This window comes from Cydia strobilella, chromosome Z (assembly GCF_947568885.1).
Source record: "Cydia strobilella chromosome Z, ilCydStro3.1, whole genome shotgun sequence".
Lineage (NCBI taxonomy): Eukaryota > Metazoa > Arthropoda > Insecta > Lepidoptera > Tortricidae > Cydia > Cydia strobilella.
In genome coordinates, this window is record NC_086068.1 from 12,278,338 (window position 1) to 12,302,883 (window position 24,546).

Below are 24,546 nucleotides of genomic sequence, written 5' to 3' on the forward strand. Positions count from 1 at the left end.
ATATTAATACTGTTCCTTTTGCCCCGAGAAAAACAAACTAAACATAGTTTTTTGCCCAACGTGACCGCAAGTTATCTTTATTTTCAGATCTAACCAATTGCTACAGAATACAAATGACAAAGAAAAGAAGCAAGAAGGAAATAAAACAAACAAAAATACAAATGATTCCTCGACGCAATCGGGTGATTCTTAAATTGTGTCCAGATTTTTTGTTTTTGTCATAAAAGTTTTTATAAGAGTTTTGAATGATTCACGGCTAGTTTCACTACCTATATAGACCGTGATTACCTTTTGTATTGTTTTTGAGCTCCCGATATTTCGACGCAGTTACATGCATCTTATTCACGGGTGACTGAAGATAGCGGGTGGGTGTCAAAGTTGTGTAGACTGCGCTCTGTCTACCCTCATTATATCATATCGGGGATATCGGGAGCTCAAAAACAATACAAAAGGTAATCACGGTCTATATACCGGTCAATATAAGTCTAGTGAAAAGTCATTTTAGATCATTTAAAGCTTTTTTTTCCATACAAAACATGGTACTATATTGGTGATTCTTGAATTGTGTCCAGAAGTTTTTTTGGCATAAAAGTTTATTTTTCACATATTGTTACATATAAAGTACATACAAAAAGTGAGCGTTCCGTGACATCTCTTGCATTTTTTAAATATGTACTCTTTATCTATGAGGATCTCACTAGAATACCTAATATAATTAAGTCGTTAATTTTTAATTATCCTGTATAATGATTTCAGCAATTCGTTTTAGTAGTTTAAGTTTTAAATAAGTATTAAATAAGTACAAACGGATGGTTGTGATATAATATATAGACTGCGAGACACGAACCGATTTTAATGACCAATAGCCTCCCGGGCGAAAACTCGTAAAGTGGAAAACCCTGGTTTTTTTCTTGTTATTTTTTAATAGTTTAGTATGGTCAACCACTAAACAAATATTAAAATTTAAAATATTTTGAGCCTTGCCAAGATAAGGGTTAAAAAAGTATGCTTAGAGAATGTTAATAATTAATGTTTATTTATAGAAGCGTTGATAATATTGGAAAGAATACCATTTCGGTATTGCAATCCATATCAAAAACTTTGCATTTAATGTCGTCTAAATTATATTCTCTCAATTCTTCAGTTTCATAAATGAGCGCTGTGGCATATATGTTTATGTTTGATGATTTAAATGGCAACTCAAAAAAATTATATTTGTTTTTTATATTCCCGCCGGAGACTTTTATTTTTCCTTCTACACAAGTAGCGTATTGCATTTCTGTTAAATTTTTGTCAGTAGTTAGAAACCACTTGTCCTTATTGTTTTTAGATATCGAGTATTTTTTACTAATTCTGACTGTCTTAAAGACTTTTTCACCAGTTTCCAGTAAAATTTCGTTTTTGAGGGCGGGATCTGATTTTTTGCAAGTAGTCTCTATATTCAATTTCGACAGTTCTTGTATGCGATTCGCTACTTGCGCCAATGGTTGGTCCCCTTTTCGTAACAGGTTTTTTATTAAAAAAGCATACCGCATACATACTGTAAAGCATACATACTGTAAAGCATACCTTCAAAAGGATAGGCGCTAAGAGAAGGTAGAGACCCGAACTTCATAACGTCAATCATTGACAACATGGCATAAAATCATAAAATCTCACTAGCTCGGAAAGTTGTCGTTTATCCTTCAATACAAGCGGGGAAAAACGCGTTTTATCCACTAGTGGGGAAAGTAATTTGACCTTGGATGGAGCGTGTTTAAGTAGCTTGACAGATAACAAAACGTAAAACGCTCATGATAATGGTTCGTTCGATATTAATTATCATTAAATAAATGGTTTGAGAATCTAATAAAAATACCAAATTTAGCTTTATTTAATGATTTTAAGTCCTTAAAATTCCATAAGAAACGTTTGTTTTTTTATAATGATGTTAAATATAATTCTGAACGCACAAGTTGAGTCGGTGCAATTTCAAAACGCATCGTTGACATTTCATACATCAGAAATGTCAACATTGTCAACAATTTTTTTACTTAAAACCTTTTCTCACCGACTCGCGTAAAAATACACAACTTCCAGAGTTTTCTGTTATAATATCGTAAAGAAATGAGTGATTCCAGTGATGAAGATGATCTAAACGCCTGTGGATGTTGCACTTTCCTCGCTATAGTGAGGTGAAAAGTTTTGTGTTACACACGAGCGCAAATGTATTTTACTTCTCGTGTGTTGAAACACTCGCTACGCTCAGGATTCTATTTTAGAACCACTCGCTTCGCTCGTGGTTCACCTATAGAATCCTTTCGCTGGCTCGTGTTTCAATTCTACACTCGCGGGTAAAATACAACTTTGCACCCTTGTATAACAAATAACTATTATACTGGACGCTCGATGCCCAAAAGGGACGGTAGTTCGGAAGGGACGACAAAAGGACGGTGTGGCATTAAAAAGGACGGAAAATCGTCCTATTTGGGACGATCTGGCAACACTACTATTAATGGACAGTTTGACAAACCTTGGTTTTCAAGAGGTATTTTATATTGTCATTTGCGGTCACAATGTTTCAAAACATTTCAGTAACCGTTACGACACATTGTGTAGAGATTTGGTCACAAACTGAACGCAAAGTGTACACAATGTGTCGACACCTTGTTACCGAAAAGTGTACACACGGCGACGACACTTAGTTACTGAAACAATTCTGGTCACATTGTGTGCACACGGCGACCACACTAAGTTACCAAAACTGAACACAGTCGCAAAGTGTAGTAACGGTTACGACACCGTTTCGACACATCTGACATTTTGTTACTACTTTGATGATTCTGCGACCGGAATGGTTATATGGGAGGCTTTTAAAGAAAATAAGAAGGAAAGACTTTTAGCGATAACTCAAAAACGGCTTAACTTATCACGATTGTTTAAACTACTTTCGAATGTGTTTATTAATCACTATTTTTGTGATTTTTTTACCGGAAAAACATAGGCAACCTAATTTATTCATGTTGTAGAAGTTGTATACTTTCCATTGGAACTTATTCCGTTCGTCAGACAAATCGGTGAAATTTGAAAAAAAAAAAATATTTTCAAAAATTTATTAAAAATAGCCTTGACCATATTTCTTTAGGCAACCCTATTTACTTATGTTCAGGAACATATTTTCTTTCATAAAATATAAGTTTCATCCGTCAGACGTATGGGTGAAGGTCGACCATATATAACGTCTCCTACTATCAGCGAAATCGTGAGCGTCAGTATGGCGGGTGGACCTCGGCGATTTCAACGAAATATTTATATATTGTACCTTCAGTGTACCTAGTGTACCTTTAATAAAAACCAGTGTACCTCACTCTAAAACGAGATTTAAGTAAAAAGGTCCACCCGCCATTCTGACGTCAGGATGGCGGGTGGACCTATGAAATCTTGCATTATGCCGCACTACAAGTTTGCAGTTATATTGTACCTTCAGTGTACCTGTGTAAACAAACATTCATTAGAAATCAGTATATCTATCCCTAAAACGAGCTAGGCACAAAACAAGGTTTATTTCACGCGAAATGTATGTATTTGTAGTGTACCTTCAGTGTACCTCCGTAAACTTTTATTAGACATCGGCATATCTATACCTACAACGAGATATTTAACAAAAAACCGGTCAAGTGCGAGTTCGTTTAACTTGCGCACCGAGGGTTCCGTACAAACTTTCAATATTCTTATGTAAATATGTAAATAGAATCACGAGACTTGACAAGAAGTATACTAAGAGTAATTGTGTACAGCGTCATCTATCGGCAAATTGGCTAACTAATTTGCGCGACCTGTATGTATGTCAAAGAGGATATAATAAGATAGAGCGGTACTGTCATAGTAGATTTTGTAACCACAGTAAATTCACTGCCATCTATCGACACACTTTAAAACTAAAAATGAAGACTTATAAAAATACGATAAAATGTATTTAAATATGGATAAATGATTTTTTTTATTTGCATTAATTATTTTTATGATTTTGACCTATGTTCTATCACTGATATGCGTTAAAATTGTTAAATAACAAACGAAACCGTCAACGCCATCTATACGACTGTAGGCCAAAACTAGTAGCGCCCTCTGAACGAGAACCAAATTTTCTTGATTTTCGAGGCACGTTTTTTCCTTAGACTGTATCCATCTATTACGGAGTTATATCTATCTTTGATGTATGTTGGTTTTTCAAGAATACCTACTTACCCGCAAATGGGCATAAATTGCAAATTAAATTAGAAAAAGTTTTTTGGTAATTAAAAAAAAAGTTTTTAAGACAGAGGTGTGATTATATATTTCCTGTAATATTTATGATAATTTTATTATTATGTAAAAATATAAAAAAAAATCGTTAGTAAACTTCAGAGATAAGGGGGGGGGGGCGAATGGTATTTTTTTAATCATAATCATTTATTTGCACATAAAAAGGGTTTATTGTGTCAATTTTTTTTTTTTCACTACGAAATACAAATAAAAATTTGTTTTGTAATGTTCAATTCGAGCTCTTTCAAATTATATCCCACTCGACCTAGTAACTAGACTTTGACTTTTTGCCCCCTCTTTATATTAGGCAATTTTCATAATTAATAAAAAAAAATACACTTCCAATGTGTTAAGGTTAGCGCTGTTCATAACTATTCCAAATTTAAAATCGATAGCTTCAGTCAGCTGGCATCCTGAGAGGAACCGTCAGTCAGATTTGAATTGGAAAGTGTCGCAGTCGACCTCACTACATTCCTATTGTATCGTTTTAGCTATGGCAATCATCGAGTATCATTAATCTACTTTTTCGTTCATCTATCCCGATATATATGTATATACATATATATATATATATATATATTATATATATAATAAATATATATACATATAAAAGAATTGCTCGTTTAAAGGTAAGATAAGATACCAAAAAACTTGGCCAGAAACGTGTAAATTTTACATAAAAATGGGTATTCGCGAGAACAAATAAATGCTCTTAGCAATACAATATGGCCTGAATCCTAAAACTGCCGGGAGACCATCTCTGTAGTGCCCGAGAACCAAATAATGACGTCACACGGGTAACCACTGCCGAAACTTGCAAAATGTAAATTATACTTAGCTACATCATACATACACGGAGGTACGAGCATGGTACGAGCGAGTATGTTACATTAAACGAAAGGTTATTAAATGTAACATGATTACCAAAAAACTTGGCCAGAAACGTGTAAATTTTACATAAAAATGGGTATTCGCGAGAACAAATAAATGCTCTTAGCAATACAATATGGCCTGAATCCTAAAACTGCCGGGAGACCATTTCTGTAGTGCCCGAGAACCAAATAATGACGTCACACGGGTAACCACTGCCGAAACTTGCAAAATGTAAATTATACTTAGCTACATCATACATACACGGAGGTACGAGCATGGTACGAGCGAGTATGTTACATTAAACGAAAGGTTATTAAATGTAACATGATTCATTAATAATACGTTATTCACAATAATAATGTATAGTTTAAGAGCAATAAATAAAGAAATAGCATATTAAAAAAGTATATATCAATTTATAGCTATACTCAGTCTTTTTGATGACGCCATTCCGCTGAAGTACCTACATGGCCTGCGCTACTGTCGCCCGGCAGTTTTGGGGTTCTAATACTATGCTCAACAGCATACTAACAATTGGTAGCGGTTTCCTGCCCTGAACTATCTCTTCGACCGTTTCTAAGTCATATAACTATTGAAGGAATAAGCAGCTATGAATGTGGTTCTAATAAGGCTTAGAACTGCCCGCGTCGGTTACTCGTAACCTATTCATAGAAACCGACTTCAAAGAATTTACTCGATTCACACAGGGTATCATCTCCGGTTGTTCTCATTATTGTAATTTACTTGCACGGAAATATCGAATCTATAGGCTAAAGTATACTAAGCAGCTTTCTCTCCTTTACTTCTCCTTACTACGAACTACAGTATACCTACACATCTACGCCTGTTCTCGGAAATGGTCGTGCCACACTATTGGCACCGATCACCTAGTCTCATTATGGACAGGACTATTGTAGCCAATAAATGTAAGATCGGTTTTGAAAGATACACTTATGAATAAAAAGAAATTTAATTAGGTAATTATTTTTCTCTTCCAAATTTATGTAATCTTAAGGTAGGTTTACTATTTACAGAATATTATTATATTGTTTAATACACTAGCAGCTGAAAGCTGATGCGTGTATACCACTGCACTTGTTTTTTTTTACTATTAGGTATATTAGTGTTCATTTTGTTAGTTGCTTTAAGTGTTTGTCAAGTCTGTTTTTAAAGGTGTTCCCTGAAGGCGCACCTATCACTGCTTCTGGTAATTTATTCCACTCGCGTACGACGCGGTTTGATAGAAAGTGCTTCCTAGGATTCCTTGTGCTGGGAACTCGAATAATCTTTAAGCTGTGGCCCCTTAGACGATTATTATCGCTCATAACAAACAGGTCCTTTAGTTCAGGTAAGTCATAATGATCGTGTATGATCTTGAATGTTTCAATGAGGTCACCACGCTGTCTTCTTTGCTCCAGGGTTGTCAAACCAAGATTGGCAAGCCTTTGGTCATATGGCTTATTTGACATTTATCCGAATTAAGTGACACGAGCCAGTCCTGTGTCCACCCGCTAATTCGATCTAAGTCTTCCTGAATGATATTATGCGAGATGAGAGGGTTCCCCATTATTTTCGTGTCATCAGCGAACAGTGACAGTTTAGATTTGACTATGGACTTAAGATCGGTGACAAAAATCCCAAAAAGGATTGGACCGAGGACAGATCCTAGTGGGACACCACTAAGAACCTCTAATAACCTGCTCTGTTATCCCAGAAGGATAAAGGGAGCTTAAATTTGGTTGTAATAGTTTTCGGGTGCATCAATATTGTGTTTTTTTCGGGAACAGACGAGACATATGAGAACACGATAAGATTAAACACATAAAGGTTAACGCTTGTCCACGCAAACAGGTGTGGTTGCCACCAGGTTGGCTATCATAATGTGAAAATAAAAGACTAATTTTAAATAGTTTATTTATTTAAAACATGCAATCTCTAAAACGACATTTCCTTTAATAAAGACAGTGTATTCGATATAAATAACAGCTTTAACATTAAAGGAATAAAGTTAATCTAGATAATGCATCTAACAAATAATTTATATATTTAAGACTATTTTGTTACGAATATAATAAATATATAATAAAACAATGTTTGATAATAGTTAAACTCATGTTTAGGACACACATGTTTATCAAATTAGTTACAAGAATTGCTCATAACTAGCGTGAACAACTTTTATTTTAACAATTGGGCGGAACAATTATTTAGTTTGCCTGACATTGAACACACGATTAGAAACCACAGAACATCCTAAAGGATGAATTCAGAAAATCAAACCAAATAACAATCGCAATAGAAAAAAGCACTCAAGATTCAGGTGATTCACTATTTACTAAAATTAGAATTATTAAAAAAATCATAACTGAACGGTCTAAACAATTAGGAGAGGATGATTCTATAACAACTAACATAAAAATACAAAGCTTAAAACTAATACATAATATATCAGGTGAAGAAATCACAGCAAATGAAATAATTACATCGCGTTGCACACCATGCTTGATAATTTGATGTTCAAAATTTATAAATTCTAACTAAACATCTAAAAACGAAGCTACAGCGATAAAAATGTTATATGCATATGCCAATATGTATATAATATTGTAGGGTAAGTAAGCGCCTTGAGTATGCACTTTTGTCTCAAGCGATGCTGCTTGGCACGATTGTACCTTAGGTCAAACAAAGCTGATTTGGCCCGGTAGCCACCAGATCGTACCGTACATACCCCCTGAAAAGGGAGGGGGAAAGGGCCGGCTCCCCAGATCCAATCTATGCTATATTTCTTCCTGCTCTTAGCAACTAGGGCAAGTAATAAATCATTTTTGGTATAATTTAGGGACGAGGAATTAATTTTTGTAATAATTATTATATCTTTCCATACAAAAAAGTGATTTTTGTACAAAAAAATAAAATGTAATGTAATTTTTTGTGATAATTTCGGCTGTTACAATCACTGGGTGGCGATTTGCACTAAATAAGCCAGGTGAATCAACTATTTCTTGTTGTTATTGTGTCCCGTCAGCCAAGGGACAATTTTAGCAGTTTGTTAGACGGAATGTTGTACATATAACGATACACAAACGTTTTATGATAAAATCATATTTTATAAAATTAACCCTTAAAGGGGTGAAATTGAGGGGTGAAAGTTTATATGTAACTTATGTAAGTAAAAAAACAAAAACAACAAAATTTTACCAAAAAAGGGCAAACATACATGAAACAAGCATTAAAACATTGTAGTCATACTTTAAAAACGCAAAATTCAGTGTTTTGTAAACATTTTTAATCTTTGACTTTGGCCATAGTTCCATTTGTATGGAAATCGGCACCGCCACGCGCTAAAAATTATTTGAAGTGATGTATTCCAGAATTAAGAATAAATGGGCAACATTGTCCAATTTTTTATTTAGTGTTATTCGCCATACTATGATTGTAACAGCCAAAATTGTTACAAAAAATTACATGTCATTTCCATTTTTTGAACAAAAATCATTTTATTTGTATGAAAAGGTATAATAATTATTTCAGAAATGAATTCCTCGTCCCTAAATTACACGAAGTGATATATTACTTGCCCTAGTTGCTAAGACCTGGACCTGGGGAGTCGACCCCTCCCCCCCCTCTCTTTTTGGGGGGTAGGCACGGCACGATCTCGTGGCTACCAGGCCCAATCAGCTTTGTTTGACCTAAGCAACAATCGTGCCAAGCGGCATCGCCTGAGACTAAAGTGCATACTGCTCCATACATTTACTGTCCTTCCTTATCCTACTAATATATCCTCACATCTAAGAACGCTGATCTAGACGTGTGCGCCGATTAAAAAATGATCGGTGGCGGCGTTTGCCAAAAAATTGGCGGCGGCGGCGTATATTCGGCGTGAAATCGGCGTGACCTTGACTTTCAGATATCTTAAGAAAAATCGTTAATTTGTTGTTTCTCTTGAAAATTTGATCAATCCAGGTTGCTGGCCAGTGATTCCAGTGAACTAAGTATAGTTTTGAATAGGCTGTGAGTAAAATACGATTTGTAAATGAATAATATAGGATAGGTATAATAACTTAATTTCCCTAGTAACTTGGATTAAGGGGTTACCTGGTCCCAATGACCTACGATCCGATCTGTAACTCCATTTTCTCATGATCTCCGTGGTTTATCGTATTAAAAATGACGGGACTTTAACAAAACAGGACTCCAAAACCCTTGAAATTTGCTAGACATAGTGGACTGCTATGGCTTCCTTTTAACGGTTTTCTTGTCGTACAAGCACCAGGCTTACTGAGACGTATCTTCTTTCTCGTTTTCTCATTGCTGAGGAACGCGATCACATGTAATTTGTCTCCATTTCGCGCGGTCATAAGCCGTCTGGACTGCACAGTGCAGACTGCCGCAAGCCGACCTCTTCATTGTGTTCGACCTTCTCACACATGCTCCAACTCGAGCACGTTTGCCATCGGCCTAAATACATGTGTTTCTCCACATCATACATTGAAAACCGCATGATATGTCCGAGGAATCTAAGGGCTCGGCCATGGCACGTTGTGAAGAGTGGCGATATTGAGCTCTCGGGGTTTTTCTTCTAGCTGTCCAAGGTCATCCAGCAGTCATCGTCAACACCACATCTCGAAAGCACCAACCTTTGCCACTTTACACTTTTTGAGACACCACGTTTCAGTACCATATTGGAATATTGAAAAGACGAGAGCACGCACGCAAGCGCACTTTATTTGCACGTCGAATACCTCTGTCTTCCAGATCTTTTCGAGGTTAGCCATAGCACTCTTAGCCATGCCAGTTCTGCGGCGTATCTCGGCGGTGCAACCACCGGCACTGGTTATCAACCCCTAGATATACAAAATCGCCGAGTGCTTCAGTAACTGGGAGAATATTTGCCCTGTCTACTACCATTACTTTTTTCTTGGAACGGTTGAACTCTAGAACTTTATCTTCAAATTTCTTCAGAAGAGCCGCCATTTCGATGTATTTGCTATTGTTATTCCCGTCAGGCAGGCGACAATAGTAGGACAGTTTGTTACAAGAACTTTTGAGTCATATTATATTATCATTCATTCTTGTTAGATGGCCAATTATGGAAAGGGCTTATAAGTTTATAACTAGTAACTGCTACAAAAATGTTTGGTTAATTGAAAGCCCCAGTGACCCAGGTGACTGTAACCATAGCAACGAGTGACAAGAAAATGTTTGCTTCACCCATTTACAGCTTGCACATTCCCGTAGGGCAAGCGAATCTAAAGTGTTGCCGCTCTGTCTCTCTCTCAAGAGAGTATTCGCTGATCAATATTTTCAGATTTTTGCTGGACTTAAATACAGTTTAAGACGCAAGCAAATAAGCAAGGATGATGGTCGCAATATTAGCCAGTTAGTTTTCCTTTTCAATTTCCACCTTGAGGTCCCATGGTACATGAGCCCACTGTGTTTTCGTTGCTCGTAACTCGTAAGTCTTGTCATGACTGAGGATTCTGCCTTCGTATGTGAGACAATGTGAATTCACAATTAACAAGAAAAAAATCCTACTTCATATAGCTATCGCTATCTCATCTTTCTTGACGCTGAATACTGAGGATTACTCAGTTACTTTAATCGGTGTGTGAAACAGTTTGTGCAACTGGCTCTTCTGTTTTATTTAATTAATAATTGACGTATATCTGACAAAAAAATCCATATTATAATTCAAATACCAACTTGGAATAGCTAATTAACAACACTCAAGGTCACGCCGATTTCACGCCGATTATTTATCGGCGGCGGCGGCGTGGCAAAAAGCCCGGCGGCGGCGGCGCACACGTCTAATTCAGCGTTCTTTCCCTTGATGTAATAAAATATCTAATTTCCTTAAAAAAAATTGAAATATCATATCAAGTAGTTTTTTAAGAGCTGTTTTTAGGTATCGAAACGAAGAGTCAAATTATCGAAAAAAAGAACATTGGAATTTATGTAATATTTTAAGTTAGCAAACTATTCTAACATAATTAGCTCTTTTTAAATATAATAATAGGGCGCCACCGTCAGTTACCAGCAAGCACGTCATGTCTCCGCAACTTGCGCGACTGCATGTAAGTGGCGCCCATGCGGCCTTCACGGGCGAGCCGCGCCGCTGCATGCGTGCCAGCCGCACTGATGTACTGCTTCATGCTGTACTAAATGTACTAATCACCGACGCTACATACATGTATAGATCCTTCATAATTATATTTTGATTCAACTTAACCTACAATTATCGAAAAATAGAATGTAACTAGTTATACGCGTCAGTATCCCGTGTTCCGCCAAATCCCAAAGACTACAATAAAAACGTGTATAATTCCAAACTCGACCATTTTAATAATCTATGTAAATTTAAAATGTAGGACAGGGTATAGAAGTGTCCTGATAATAGTATTTTCAATTCGTTACATTAGAAGTAACAGTCACGGAATTTGAAGGTTTGTCACTTTTCGATTCTATGTAATGGTATTAAGGTTCAAAAGTGACAGACCGTCAAATTCCGTGACTAGAACGGTATTAGGCTAATATGATTAAATAAATATTATTAGTCTATTTATTAATTGCGTAGACTAAAATGACAACCACAAATGTCAAACGTAGAAATAATGATACCAGCTTAAAACAAACAGTGCTGATCTTTGATTTCGGTTTGTGAATAACCGATAAATATTAAATTAATTTTAGATTCAAAATAAACAATAAATGAAATCTACTCGCTACATGATAGGAAATCCATACTTATAATATTATAAATGCGAAAGTGTGTCTGCCTGTCTGTTACCTCTTCACGCTTAAGCAGCTGAACCGGTTTAATTGAAATTTGGTATAGGGGTAGTTTGAGTCCCGGGGAAGGACATAGGATACTTTTTATTCCAGAACTCACCCCTTAAGAAGCCCTCACCTCACATTTTTACCTACACTATTTCACCCATTTTAATACCTCTCCTAGTGTCCCCTTTTAGCACGTCACGGATTATCCATTCATTGTGTTACAGACACCATTCATCAACAAATATAAATACCTCCCAATAGTTTTTTTTCGGTTAGTACCGGTTGTAACACATCACTATTTATAAGACGTAAAAAACTAGCAACACATGAAATGTCATTTTAGTCTACGCAATAAAAATATAGGCTTTAGTCCACAAACTGCCAAATCGTATGGGTTTCCATGACAACACACAAATAATATTAGCGTAATATTGTTCGAGAAATGAGCCCCTGATGGCTATTCATTACAACTATTCTATGAATACATAGTCTTTATACTTCAGGTCTACCGGTTACGAGTAACTAGTGTGGTTCAGGATTTGCCTGTGTGCTGGCTCGTTTTATGATCTGCAAGTAAAAAAATAATACTTAATAAACTAGACGCATTTCCTAACAGCTACCTTCTACTCGATAACAGCTGCCTACAACTCAACTACTTCACGAACCTCTTAGTTAAGCGGTAATGCTGTAGATGGGACATGACTGATCGAGCTCAGTAGCGGTATCATTACCATGGCGGCCCCTTCATCCATTCCATTCGGGGCTCGGCTTGGAATCGCGCGGAGCACTAAATGCATTATACCGTTATGCTAAAGCCTGCTCAACCTTATGTTCGAACAAGGCTCGACAGTCGTCGACGATAAGGACATTGTATTCATAGTTTTGTCAGGCACAAGTGTAAAAATAGTCATATAATAATTTGATTAAGTAACTATAGGTGTCAAAGTCTAGTCATATAATAATTTGATTAAGTAACTATAGGTGTCAAAGTCTACTGTGATCGTAATCTAGATATAAAGGTATCCAGAACAAGTTTGTGAAAACATAGTTTCAAGTTATATCACATCTATCACTACCGAATGCTGCACGACAAAGATTCCTTGTTACATACATATATTCCATCCGATCTGCTGCAGTTATGTTGGTGGGTCTATAAAAACTAAGTCACCCAACAGACCATTGACCATATCAAGCATATTGAGCTTGCATATATTATGGTCGGTTTACTGTATCATTGTTGGTACCACTTTCCTAACTAAGCTCCATAAACTACACAAGCAATAAAATAATTCAGTTTTGCTGCCTTCTTTACAAACAACAATTTGTGAAGACTAACGACATTTCGGGAGACAGTTATTCAATTCAATATATAGACATCAATTGTCTAAATATCGCATATCGTTATTATTTAATGTTATTACAATTAGCGTCCTTGGTAAATATTAATGGCTTTGAAATACATGTAGTTGACTTTTCCAATTTTGATTCATAATAATAAGTACAACATGTTGGTTTTTTAGCACTATGTCACACTATTTATTTACTTATTTTAAATACACCGAGTTTTGTGTAATCGTATTAACACTTTTTTATTATAGAAGGAATTGAATTAAATATACCTACAGTATCATAATGTATGTACACAATCAACTTATATATATATAACACTTAATATAACACTGAAAAAAACTCACTAGTGTAGTGTACATAGAATAAACGATATAATGTGTTACATATAATTTGTTTCGGTTTCAACAGATACTTAAGTAGATGTGTAGATTTATCTAAAGGTGCTTTCACGATCATTGCTTGGAGTAATATGCGAATTACTAACCACCATTCTTGAACAAACTGTCAAATCCCACTGCAAGCATATTTTAAATAATGTGTTTTAAATAATGGATACCTAGGCTCTCCGAAACATGTCGCGCGAGTGACTAAAACTAGTGAGTCTAAACCGTGAAATGATTTAATGTTTAAATAATGTATTATAATCGACTGTAACATTATTCTTATTACATGCAGGGCAGGGTTTCTCCATCACCGATACCTGAAATCTCCAAGCAATGAAACGTGTCACTAAGCTCGATTTAACGCTATAATAAAACCCGATTAGATGTACAGTGGCCTCGCTCATGTAGACTATGCACAAAACTTACGAAACGGGGATAAAGTTAAAATCCCATTAATAAAGTCCTTTTCACTTCTCATGCTTGTAAAGTTCTCCTTTGTGCAAGATGTAGGCTGCACAAAATGCTACTTTTAGGCTCTAGTGCACAAAGTAATATTTTTAAAGACTAAGACAATCAAATCACTGCCATAGTACACAATAAAATATAATCGGATAATATTGTTATTCCACTTAATTTGGCCCGTTTTTTTTAAATAATCCGTGTTGTTTTATATATTACTAAATCATTAAAATCTTACAATACAGCATAGTTATTATATAAATAAACTACAAAATGTAGTTATTATACACGAATTGCGGCGCGAAGCCACGAACGCGAGTGTGGACAATTCGCTAATCAGCGAAATCGACACCACACTCGCGTTCGCGGCTTTGCGCCGCGATTCGCGCACGAGTGTGCAGTGGGCTTAAGGTAAATATCACGTCAAAAATTAAAAAAAAAAAAGAATATTGGCGGGAAGCTCTTGTTGCGGCTTTGCAATTTGTTGCTGTTTTACGATTGTTATTTTTAATAATGTCGTCGAGTGAGGAGGAAGTTACAGTTTCGCCTAATACTTTAATGGAAAGGAAAGCGAAAAATGTTATTGAGCAGTTATTGCCGCAGAAATCCAAACAAAAATATCTTACTGTATACGAAAATTTCATGAGTTGGAGAGCCGAAAAACTAGTCGATACTTTCTCGGAAGGTGTTTTCTTAAAATATTTCGACGAATTGTCCAAGAAATTGAAGCCGCCTACATTATGGAGTGTGTACTCTATGCTTAAGAGTACGTTGCAGGTGAAAAACGACGTGAATATAAAACCCTATGTGAAACTTACATGTTTTTTGAAAAGACTTTCTAATGGGCACAAAACCAAAAAATCAAAGGTTCTCACGGCAAATCACGTGGAAACATTCATAAACACCGCTCCCGATGCTCAATACTTGGCTACAAAAGTACGTAATCTTCTAATTGTTCAAATTTCACATTAAAATTTAATTAAATGTATTTTATTTGTTTGCCATTATTTTATTTTACTCACAATCGAAGTGAAAAGCAGTGTGTATAACTCAGACACAAACGCCTATTTTTATCCTCGGCTATATTGTTCCTCGCTGCCGCTCGGACCAATAAATTGCCTCGTAAAAATGTAAATCGCTTTGTGCCCTTGTTGTACATTCTACTAGTTGCCGCTGGTCGATGCCATAGAGTACCCTACTGGCGGGTGTTCGGTGACTCGCTGCTGAAGTTCACTACTATTTATCCCGTTCACTAAACTTAATATATTATGCAATATTATCGATTCTACAGTATTTCTTTCTTCTACGTCGTGCCTCAAAGTTCGTGAGCATAGCATAAAACATTCTGTTAAAGTAATATAGTAAGATTTTTGAATATATCTTAGATACTGTTGTTCATTCATATCTTGTCCTGATAGTTAGTGAAAATTAAACAAATGTATGTCCAATACGAGAATTTATCGACCTCAACTGTTATTGACATATATAAATCAGGTGTATAAACAATACATGTATTTATTAGATCGACGTCACGACGTGAAGTATATTTATTACAAGAAAGTTATAAAGGGTTCTGAACAGAATATTGCAATATAGATTTCAAGATATTGAACGAAAGCGCAGGAAAGTATATTTTTTTGGTTGAGTTTGTTTTAAAACTCATCAGATCAACATAATTTTGCGGCCTTTGTTATTAGAACAGACATTTGCAGAACTGTATGCAGCAGCGAGTTCACTGTTGAACCGCAACATTCACTATTCAATAAAATGTACATTACTATCGCTTTCATAAGTTACACCGTTGTAGTCTGATCGTCAGCTTCAATCCTATCATAGTTATTATGTTGCGGTCTATATTTCGGTGTGTACATTGCGGGAAAATGCATTTATTTTTGCATTTGTGATAGGTTTCGATGTAACTTATGATTGTGGTTTTGCAACGAATTCGTTTGCCGTTTTAAGACCATAAACGCCTAAAGGTGAAGCGAGGTGTCGTGCCGGTATCATCTATACTCCATTTTATTTAGCTTTAGAAAAAGGGTAAACAAACTTGACGTGTCTTTTTACTGAAAAACACTGGAAAATAATTCACAACAACACACATGTAACAATTATATAGCATATATGATCATTCACATTGTTTTGGTTTCATAAGTAATAGTTAGCTACTATTTTGTTAAGTTTATCAATAAAAAGTCACGTCTGATTGTTTACTTACCATTTTTCTAAAGCTAAAAAAAACGAAGTATAGAACCACCAAATATGTCACAGCTTCTCAAGATCATTATCTGTTACATCCGAACAAAATTTCATGAAAGGCAGTTAAATAGTGTAGATAGGAGCTGTACTCACAGATGTACACCTAAATAAAGCAGATTACTCTTTCCGTTACATATTTATAGTGTCACATATAAGTAGTGCAATGTTCGATTTAGGTGTACATTCGTGGTTTTATTAAAGATAAAAACATTGCAATGATTGTATTTTCGAAAGAAACATTGAATAGTAGAGAGACTCAGCAATAGTTGTGTACAGAGCTGAACTTGTCAGCGCCATCTTAATTTAACAATTCTTATCTCCATACTATTTTACATGAGAGTGCGACTCCGTTAATTCATTATTTGTTTCAATCGCCTTTCACTAAAATTCAAGACTTATGATGATTGAAAATCCGGTCACCTTAAATTGTATGGCGCCGTGCACTTCCATTTAATTGGCCTGAAGATTATTTTTACTTCGACAGTTTGTAGTAATAGTGAAATTTATGTATCAGGCGAATGGCAATGAAAGGGTTAAGACAGGGGTCGGCAAGCGTAAAGTTCTTAGTTTTCAGAGGTCTCAATTCTCAAGGGGGTTGCCGACCCCTGCGTTAAGATACCTTAATTCTTGGCACGGGGCTAATCTTCTAGGCGAGGAGTGATGTCCTCGAAGTACTCCGTTAGTTAATTGTCCGGGGAGAGCGGGACGCGCAGCACGTCGGACAGCGGGGGCGTGACGCGGTTGGCGTAGCGCTCGCAGTTCCCGATGACGGTGCAGGCGAGCTCCTTGATGAGCTCGTACGGCGAGGGGTGGTTCAGCAGGTCCACCAGCAGCTTGAGCCCGCCCTCCGCTTCCAACAAGTCGCAGTACTTGTCAGCTGAAACGTTACCAACAACTAATACCTTACTCGGCTCCAACTACTTATTTATGTTGTTGTTCAGATCCCAAGATAATACTTAAGCTTAAAGCCATCGAAATGGCTAATGATCAAGTGGAATCCCCCTTTTCAGTTACCATTTCATGAAAAAATATTAGACGTGACATTTTAGCTTAATAGTTGTTTACAGTGCGCGGACCAGGCTCGGTCTAGAAATATCGGTAGCTCGAAGAAGTTTTTGCTTTGAATAATTTTCAAGAAAAAAAAACCGACTTCAATTGATGGTGCACTCCAGACAATGAAATGAAAAAGACATCATCGTTTGCCTTACTAAAAGGAGGTAAAACCACCCACTTTTATAGTAGCATTTCGTTTCTGTAAGGGTCACAGTTCTAACCTAACCTAACCCACTTTTCTGATAGCAGTTCGGTTCTGTGAGGGTCGCAGTTCAAAAAAGTTCCACTTCATCAAATGTCACTATTTCATGTAAATGCTGGATTTGTTGATGAAAATACAAAAATCACTATATGTATGCCTTTCACATTTGAGGAGTTCCCTCGATTCCTCATGGGTCCCATCATCAGAACTCGAGCTTGACAAAAATGTGTCTTGAAAACTTAAGTTGCTTAACAAACATAAAGAAGAGGATAAATCGCCAAACGTAAACTATGAGTCATTAAAGAGTTCCATTCTGGTCATCATCAGCAGTTCCACTTCATCACATGTCACTTTTTTAAATGCAAATGCTGGATTTGTTGATGAAAATACAAAAATTACTATATGTATGCCTTTCTCATTTGAGGAGTTCCCTCGATTCCTCTTGGATACCATCATCAGAACTCGAGCTTGACAAAAATGCGTCTTGAAAACCTAACTTGCTTAACAAACATAACGAAGAGGACAAATCGCCAAACGTGAACTATGCGTCATTGAAGAGTTCCGTTCTGATCATCATCAGCAGTTCCACTTCATCAAATGTCACTTTTTTTAGTGTAAATGCTTGATTTGTTGATGAAAATACTAAAATCACTATATGTATGCCTTTAACATTTGAGGAGTTCCCTCGATTCCTCTTGGATCCCATTATCAGAACTGCGTTTTGACAAAAACGCGACCAATCTGTATGTATATACTTAGAATCAAAAAAAGAATTTTCAAAATCGGTCCATAAATACCGGAGTTATGGAGTAACAAACATTAAAAAAAACAACCGAATTGAGAACCTCCTCCTTTTGAAATCTTGAAGTCGGTTAAAAATGCATTACTCTTGTGTCAAATTGTGTGGCAAGAACACTAAAAATCCTGGAGTACAAAAAAATGGCATTTAATTTCACATGCAAGCCGATTTTTAGAGATTTGGATAATATTTTTTTTTAATTTAAGCGTCTCATTAAATGAAGCAGCACTTGGAAGTCGATGACGTCTTTTAATAGTCTCTTTCTATCGCGCTGCATCCGTATAGCTCCTGTCTTGTCTTTCATGACGTGACATTCCTAAGCGCAAACTAGTGATGTCCATAGAATGTGATTGTTTACTATTGATAAGGGAATAGGGAATATTACGCGAAACTCTGCGTAGGGGGCGCCAGGGCACCACTACCACAATCTGAGGGGTTTATCGTGAAACAAGAAAATTTCTTTATCTAACATCTCTGTCACTCTTGCATATTCGAGCGATAAAGAGGCAGATAGCGAATTTTCGGATTCACGTTTCCTTGTAAGTCCTCTGTAAGCAAACCCCGCCTTGATGCATAAATGTCATATTTTATTATCTCTGAAAACTTGTCAAAAACCTGTTAAAGGTACAATATGTATAAGTTACTCTATGGTTTACGAAAAAGGCTCTGGTGGCAGAACATTGCAGTAATATCCCCTATTCAATTCAAATTGTATTTACGAAAAATTAGTTATATGAGAATTACACTTACGGTTAGGTGCCAGACGCTTTAGTGCAGTGCACCCGACTTAAAAATAAGTTTAAAAGTGGAAAAAATTACTGTCTTGGGTGAGACTTGAACTCACGGCCTCTAGATCGATATTCCAGCGCTCTGCCAACTGAGCCACCAAGATCTCATCCATAGCCAGCGAATCTTTCCACTGTATGGATCCAGGGGACCCTAACGACATCTACCGTAAGAGTGTTACACTTCTTAAACGGCTACCGGAATTCCAATTCATATTGGAAATTCACCAGTTACGATATTCTAAGCTTAATAGTATCGTTCCAATACGTTTCTGCTTGTTAAAAATTAAATTAGACCCTTAAAAATGTTCGATATTTGGTGGTACTGCTTACGATAGACGGTGGTGAGGTTTGCGAGCGCCCAGACGGCCCAGTGCTGGCACTGCGGCGTGTGGTGCGCGTGCAGCAGGCTGAGGATGGGCTCAAAGGAGCGGTAGTTGATGTTGCGCTCGGAGTGCAGGTGCCAGCGCTCCACCGCGGCCGCCACGCGCGCCAGCACGGCCTCGCGCGCCGGCTCCTCCACCGTCCACGCCGCGGGCCCGTCCGACGCCATGTGCGCCAGCACGCCCGCGGCGTTGTAGCTCACCTGCTCCCACAACAAATGTGGCCATTTTTAACTTTGTGAGTTTTAAGTTTTATTATTCAATGTTAATTATGGATTAATTTTATTAGCTTTTGACATATTGTTCTTCTTTAATTAGTTCTTTAAAATTCAATTGTGTATTATGATTATATTGAGCCTATTATTAAAACTAATTAAAGAAGAACAATGATATATTGGATTGGATATGAATGATATATGAACAATGGTATTATTGTAAAATTGTAAATGAAATTCTTTGGATTGTAAATTAATTGTAACATTCAGACACATTGTATTATTGTTTCTGAATAAATTAAATGAAATGACCAACCCACGTACTCATAAAACTGTACAATCTTCAAATAGTTCATTTAAGTTTTATCCCTTTCTTACAATTCGATATGTTTTAAACATAATAGTTTAATCGACAAGGAAAGCTGATAATGTTTATTTGCCAGTAATACAGTATGTTTCAATTACACAGTAAATAATTAGAACAATATAAAATAACATAATTTTAGGTAAATTAAAAAAAACAATCATTAAGCCTTCTTGAGCTAGCCGTGGGACTTTTGTGTAAGAATGTCAATTTGTGTAAGAATGTCTCTATAATATTTATTTTTTATTTATTTTCATAAAAAATACTTAAAAACCGTAAATTATCTATCAAAAAATTTACTTAACCTTAATAATACAGTAACTTTATACATTAAGCGTTTGCGTCAAATCCGGTAGGACTGATTTTTTGCAAACTTGTTTATGACATTGGCCCAATGAATAATCCAAGTTTGAGACCTCGAGCCTCGAGCGCCGGACGCAACTTTGTCAAAAATCGAAAAATCCGCGGCGAAAATGTCCAATACCCAAAGAAAACGGGACCCTATTACTAAGACCAGGGGAGTCTTCTCCGTCTGTCTGTCACCAGGCTGTATCTCATGAACCGTGATAGCTAGACAGTTGAAATTTTCACAGATGATGTATTTCTGTTGCCGCTATAACAACAAATACTAAAAAGTACGGAACCCTCGGTGCGCGAGTCCGACTCGCACTTGGCCGGTTTTTTTTAGACTTACGATTATAACTAAATAATAATAATTCTGAATAATGATTAACATGTAATATTTAAAATATTATGAATAAATGTCTATGTCTATGTAACCCTAAAGCTCTTACTGAACGAGTTCAGAAAAAATTTGCTCGATATCTCTACAAGAGGCAGTACGGATATTTTATATACTATATCCGTCACTTTGTGTAGCAGTTATGGTCGGACTCGAGACCCTCAGTTTTAGACGCAAGCTGCATCTTGCCGTTCACTACAGAATTCTTAAAAGAGGGAAAATAGACAACCCTGTGGCGGCTGTGGCGTTGGAAGGTATCCGTCTCTTTGTGCCCGAGCAATACGGACGAGCGGGACGCCGCCGCCGGCGCTGTTCGTGGCGCCGACGGCGGGGCCTCGCACGCGCTAGTGCGCTAACCCTAGCTCTGCTCAACCAACTCGTTTTAAGCCAGGAAGCCGACGTGTTCGCCGATAGCTGGCACACTTTGATTTGTAAAATACGCTCATTATGTAATGAATTCATTTAAACTTAAATGTGCATCAGATTTACTTTTACATAATATATGATATAAATATACTGTTTCATTATGTATTGTTAAATATTGTTCTTAGCATTATAGGCGCTTTGGTAAGTTGTAAGCTTATAATTGTAATTAAATAAATATTTAAAATAAAATAAAAAAGCACTAGCTATTTTTTGATAGTACCTTCTCAGATTTTTTTCAAATAGTCTAATTTTGCTACAATACGAGACTAGAATTGTCTCTGTAGATCTAATTAGTCTCCGAGATAGCCTTTCAAAATTTATAATATTTTTGAACTTGAATTTTTGACTATGTGAGTGCAGTGTGTATACACTTTTGTCTCAGGCGATGTCGCTTGGCACGATTGTTCCTGAGGTCAAACAAATCAGATTTGGCCCGGTAGCCACGAGATCGTACCGTGCCTACCCTATACTATATTACTTCCTGCTCTTCGCAACTAGGGCAAGTTATATATAATTTTCATATTCGAGCGCGTTCATGAATAACAACGTAACTGACTAGGTCATCATGTGAGGCTGAGCATCAAAGAGGAATCAGGGAGGAATGAAAATAATGTTGTCGTAAAATAAATCCCTCATTTCTCTGCTTACTGATTTTGAACTTGAACGAAGGTCTTCGTGCTAGGCTACAAGAAACCCAAAAGACACGATCTTTATATACATAGTATATATTTATAAATTTTTGTATGTTCAACATTTTTCACAGGAGCTGTTCCAATCATTTGAATACCACACCTATTATATACAACGCGCCATCGTACACCTTATCGGAATGCACTAGGGACATATTCCACTGTACTCGTAACCGTGCGGGTCTGTGGACGCCTTTAGCGGTTAATGGGTTAAATGAATGATGTGACAAAATGATGGTACGGATGACATAAGCTATATTTTGAAGCGAGCAGCTCGTAGAATACGGACAGGAACAGCTTGTTCCTGAGCTGCGGGCGCAGGTCCGCCACCTCGGCCACGTCGCCCGGCAGGCCCGACATGTTGACGTCAGTCTAGTATACCGCAGCGTACCTCGATGCCGTCGCTGGAGGACTCGAGCAGCTCGTAGAACACAGACAGGAACAGCTTGTTCATGAGCTGCGGGCGCATGTCCGCCACCTCGGTCACGTCGCCCAGCAGGCCCGACATGTTGCGACGTCAGTCTAGTATACCGCAGCGTACCTCGATGCCGTCGCTGGAGGACTCGAGTAGCTCGTAGAACACGGACAGGAACAGCTTGTTCATGAGGTGCGGGCGCAGGTCCGCCACCTCGGCCACGTTGCCCAGTAGGCCCATCATGTTGCGCAACAACTCCTCCTTGTCTGGGAAGCTCTGCGGCAAACAACCATGTCATTAAAAGGATCTATCAGTGAGATATATCAATTAGAACCAGTTGGCTTTACACTGAGTTATCGATTGATGAAAATGGGCGTCCATCGAAGGGCGTTTGCAGAGTAAAGGATGGTCGGGTCTCTGGTTAACCTTTGACAGTACGCAGCAAGCTCGGTTCTCCATACAAATGTAGTTACGCTCTCATTTTAAAATGACTAGCAAGATTGCTCTGAAACTTTGTACTTGCAATAAGATAAGATATATCTATGCCTGTAATTAGTTTATGTAGCTTCAGATACCATAGTTAAAATATGTATATAGTATATATATAGCGAATTTAAGTTTTACATACAAAACTTGTTTTTGCTCTATTTAGTTTGTTTTATAAGTTGGAGCTATATAAACTAATTACAGACATAGATATACCTCATGACATTGTATGTGCAAAGTTTAATTACAATCCAACACGTAGTTTCAAAATGAGAATGACTCCGTTTGTATGGGAAGGTGGAATTAGTAGTAGTAGTAGTAGTAAAACTCTTTATTGTACAAAAATAAACATAAAACACGAGAAAAACGCATCATTTGTACAAAGGCGAACTTATCCCTTAAGGGATCTCTTCCAGTTAACCTTTGAGCAATTGAGGGAGAGTTGGAGAACGGCCGAACTTGCTACGGACTCTTAAAAGCGCCCGTCAAATTTTTATTATTTTATTTATTTATTCTATATTAAAATCTTACATTAAATCAGACAGAAAAGTCCCGTGAAACCCTATCGGGTTTGTATCGACACTGCGTTCGTGGATACATTTTACATTTAAACATTGTTGTGGTACAAATGACAAACAATTATCGACGGGTAAAACTAAATAGCTCCCACTCAAGTACACAACCGGCCGTGCCGTGAATTCCTTATCGCTGGGAGACTTACGTGTCAAGAAATTTAAAGTTTAGTGAGGCATTAATTACAATAGATCGAACGAGTTTGAGTATGCACCGAGTGGGGCGTGTAGCGGATACAGGTGATTTATTCCTTTAAGAATATTTAATTAATTGATAATTATATTAATTAGGTACTTACTATTAAGGTTATTTATTATGTTTTAACATTATTTATTTAATATTAATATGGCCAGCATATTAAATACCATGTATTTTACACATATATATTGGATGCTTTATGTAGGTAAAGTTATGTTGAGACGCCATCAAGATAGTACTTTTTTAGTAAATTCTTTTTATTTTTCTCGTTTATAGTATTTTTTAAATTTATGGGTAGGTCGTTATATAACCTTGGTAATAATAGAGAATATTCACAATGACACATTGCAAATAGGTTGCCTAGTTAAATTGCGTACGGACAGTAAAAAAACTTTTATTTGTTTTTCGTATATTATATCAAATGAAAGCTTATTTTATATAATTATATCCAACTGTAAGAGGTTGCCTTATTAAAAAGTTGGTCCAGTCCATGACCTAGATAGATGTAAATTTAAAAAAACTGGTCAAGTGCGACTTCGTTTAACACGCGCACTGAGGGTTCCGTACACACTTTCAATTTTTTCATGTAAATCACGACGAGAGAACAGAAGTATACTAAGCATAATTGTGTACAGCGCCATCTATCGGCCAATTGGATAACTAATTTGCGCGACGTATGTATGTTGGTTTTTCAAGGATACTTAGTTCTTTATCATGTGAACCAATTTCAACAGTTTATGTTTTATTTTGAAAGAAGAAGGTATTTTTAGTGAAATCTCAACACAAGGTGCGGTATTCTGATCCCGTCCCTGGAAGACAACCTCACCAAGG

The 24,546-nt window shown here is 36.8% G+C and overlaps 1 protein-coding gene across 2 annotated transcripts in view; it reads right to left on the minus strand.

Moving 5' to 3' along the window:
- Nucleotides 1–7,057: 7,057 nt before the first annotated feature.
- The window catches only part of LOC134754219 (protein zer-1 homolog), a 34,361-nt gene continuing 16,872 nt past the window's right edge, over nucleotides 7,058–24,546 (minus strand). Inside the window, exons 6-9 of one of the 2 annotated variants that reach the window (XR_010128880.1) lie at nucleotides 22,585–22,734; nucleotides 19,558–19,810; nucleotides 17,005–17,262; nucleotides 7,058–12,501 (exon numbers count right to left, since the gene is read on the minus strand). Coding sequence is in view for 1 of the 2 variants with exons in the window: in XM_063690390.1 (XP_063546460.1) it covers nucleotides 17,069–17,262; nucleotides 19,558–19,810; nucleotides 22,585–22,734 (597 nt within the window). In the remaining variant the exon portion in view is untranslated. Of the gene's footprint in view, nucleotides 12,502–13,823; nucleotides 17,263–19,557; nucleotides 19,811–22,584; nucleotides 22,735–24,546 lie in introns of those variants that run through there. The other variant, XM_063690390.1, reaches the window with a different exon arrangement.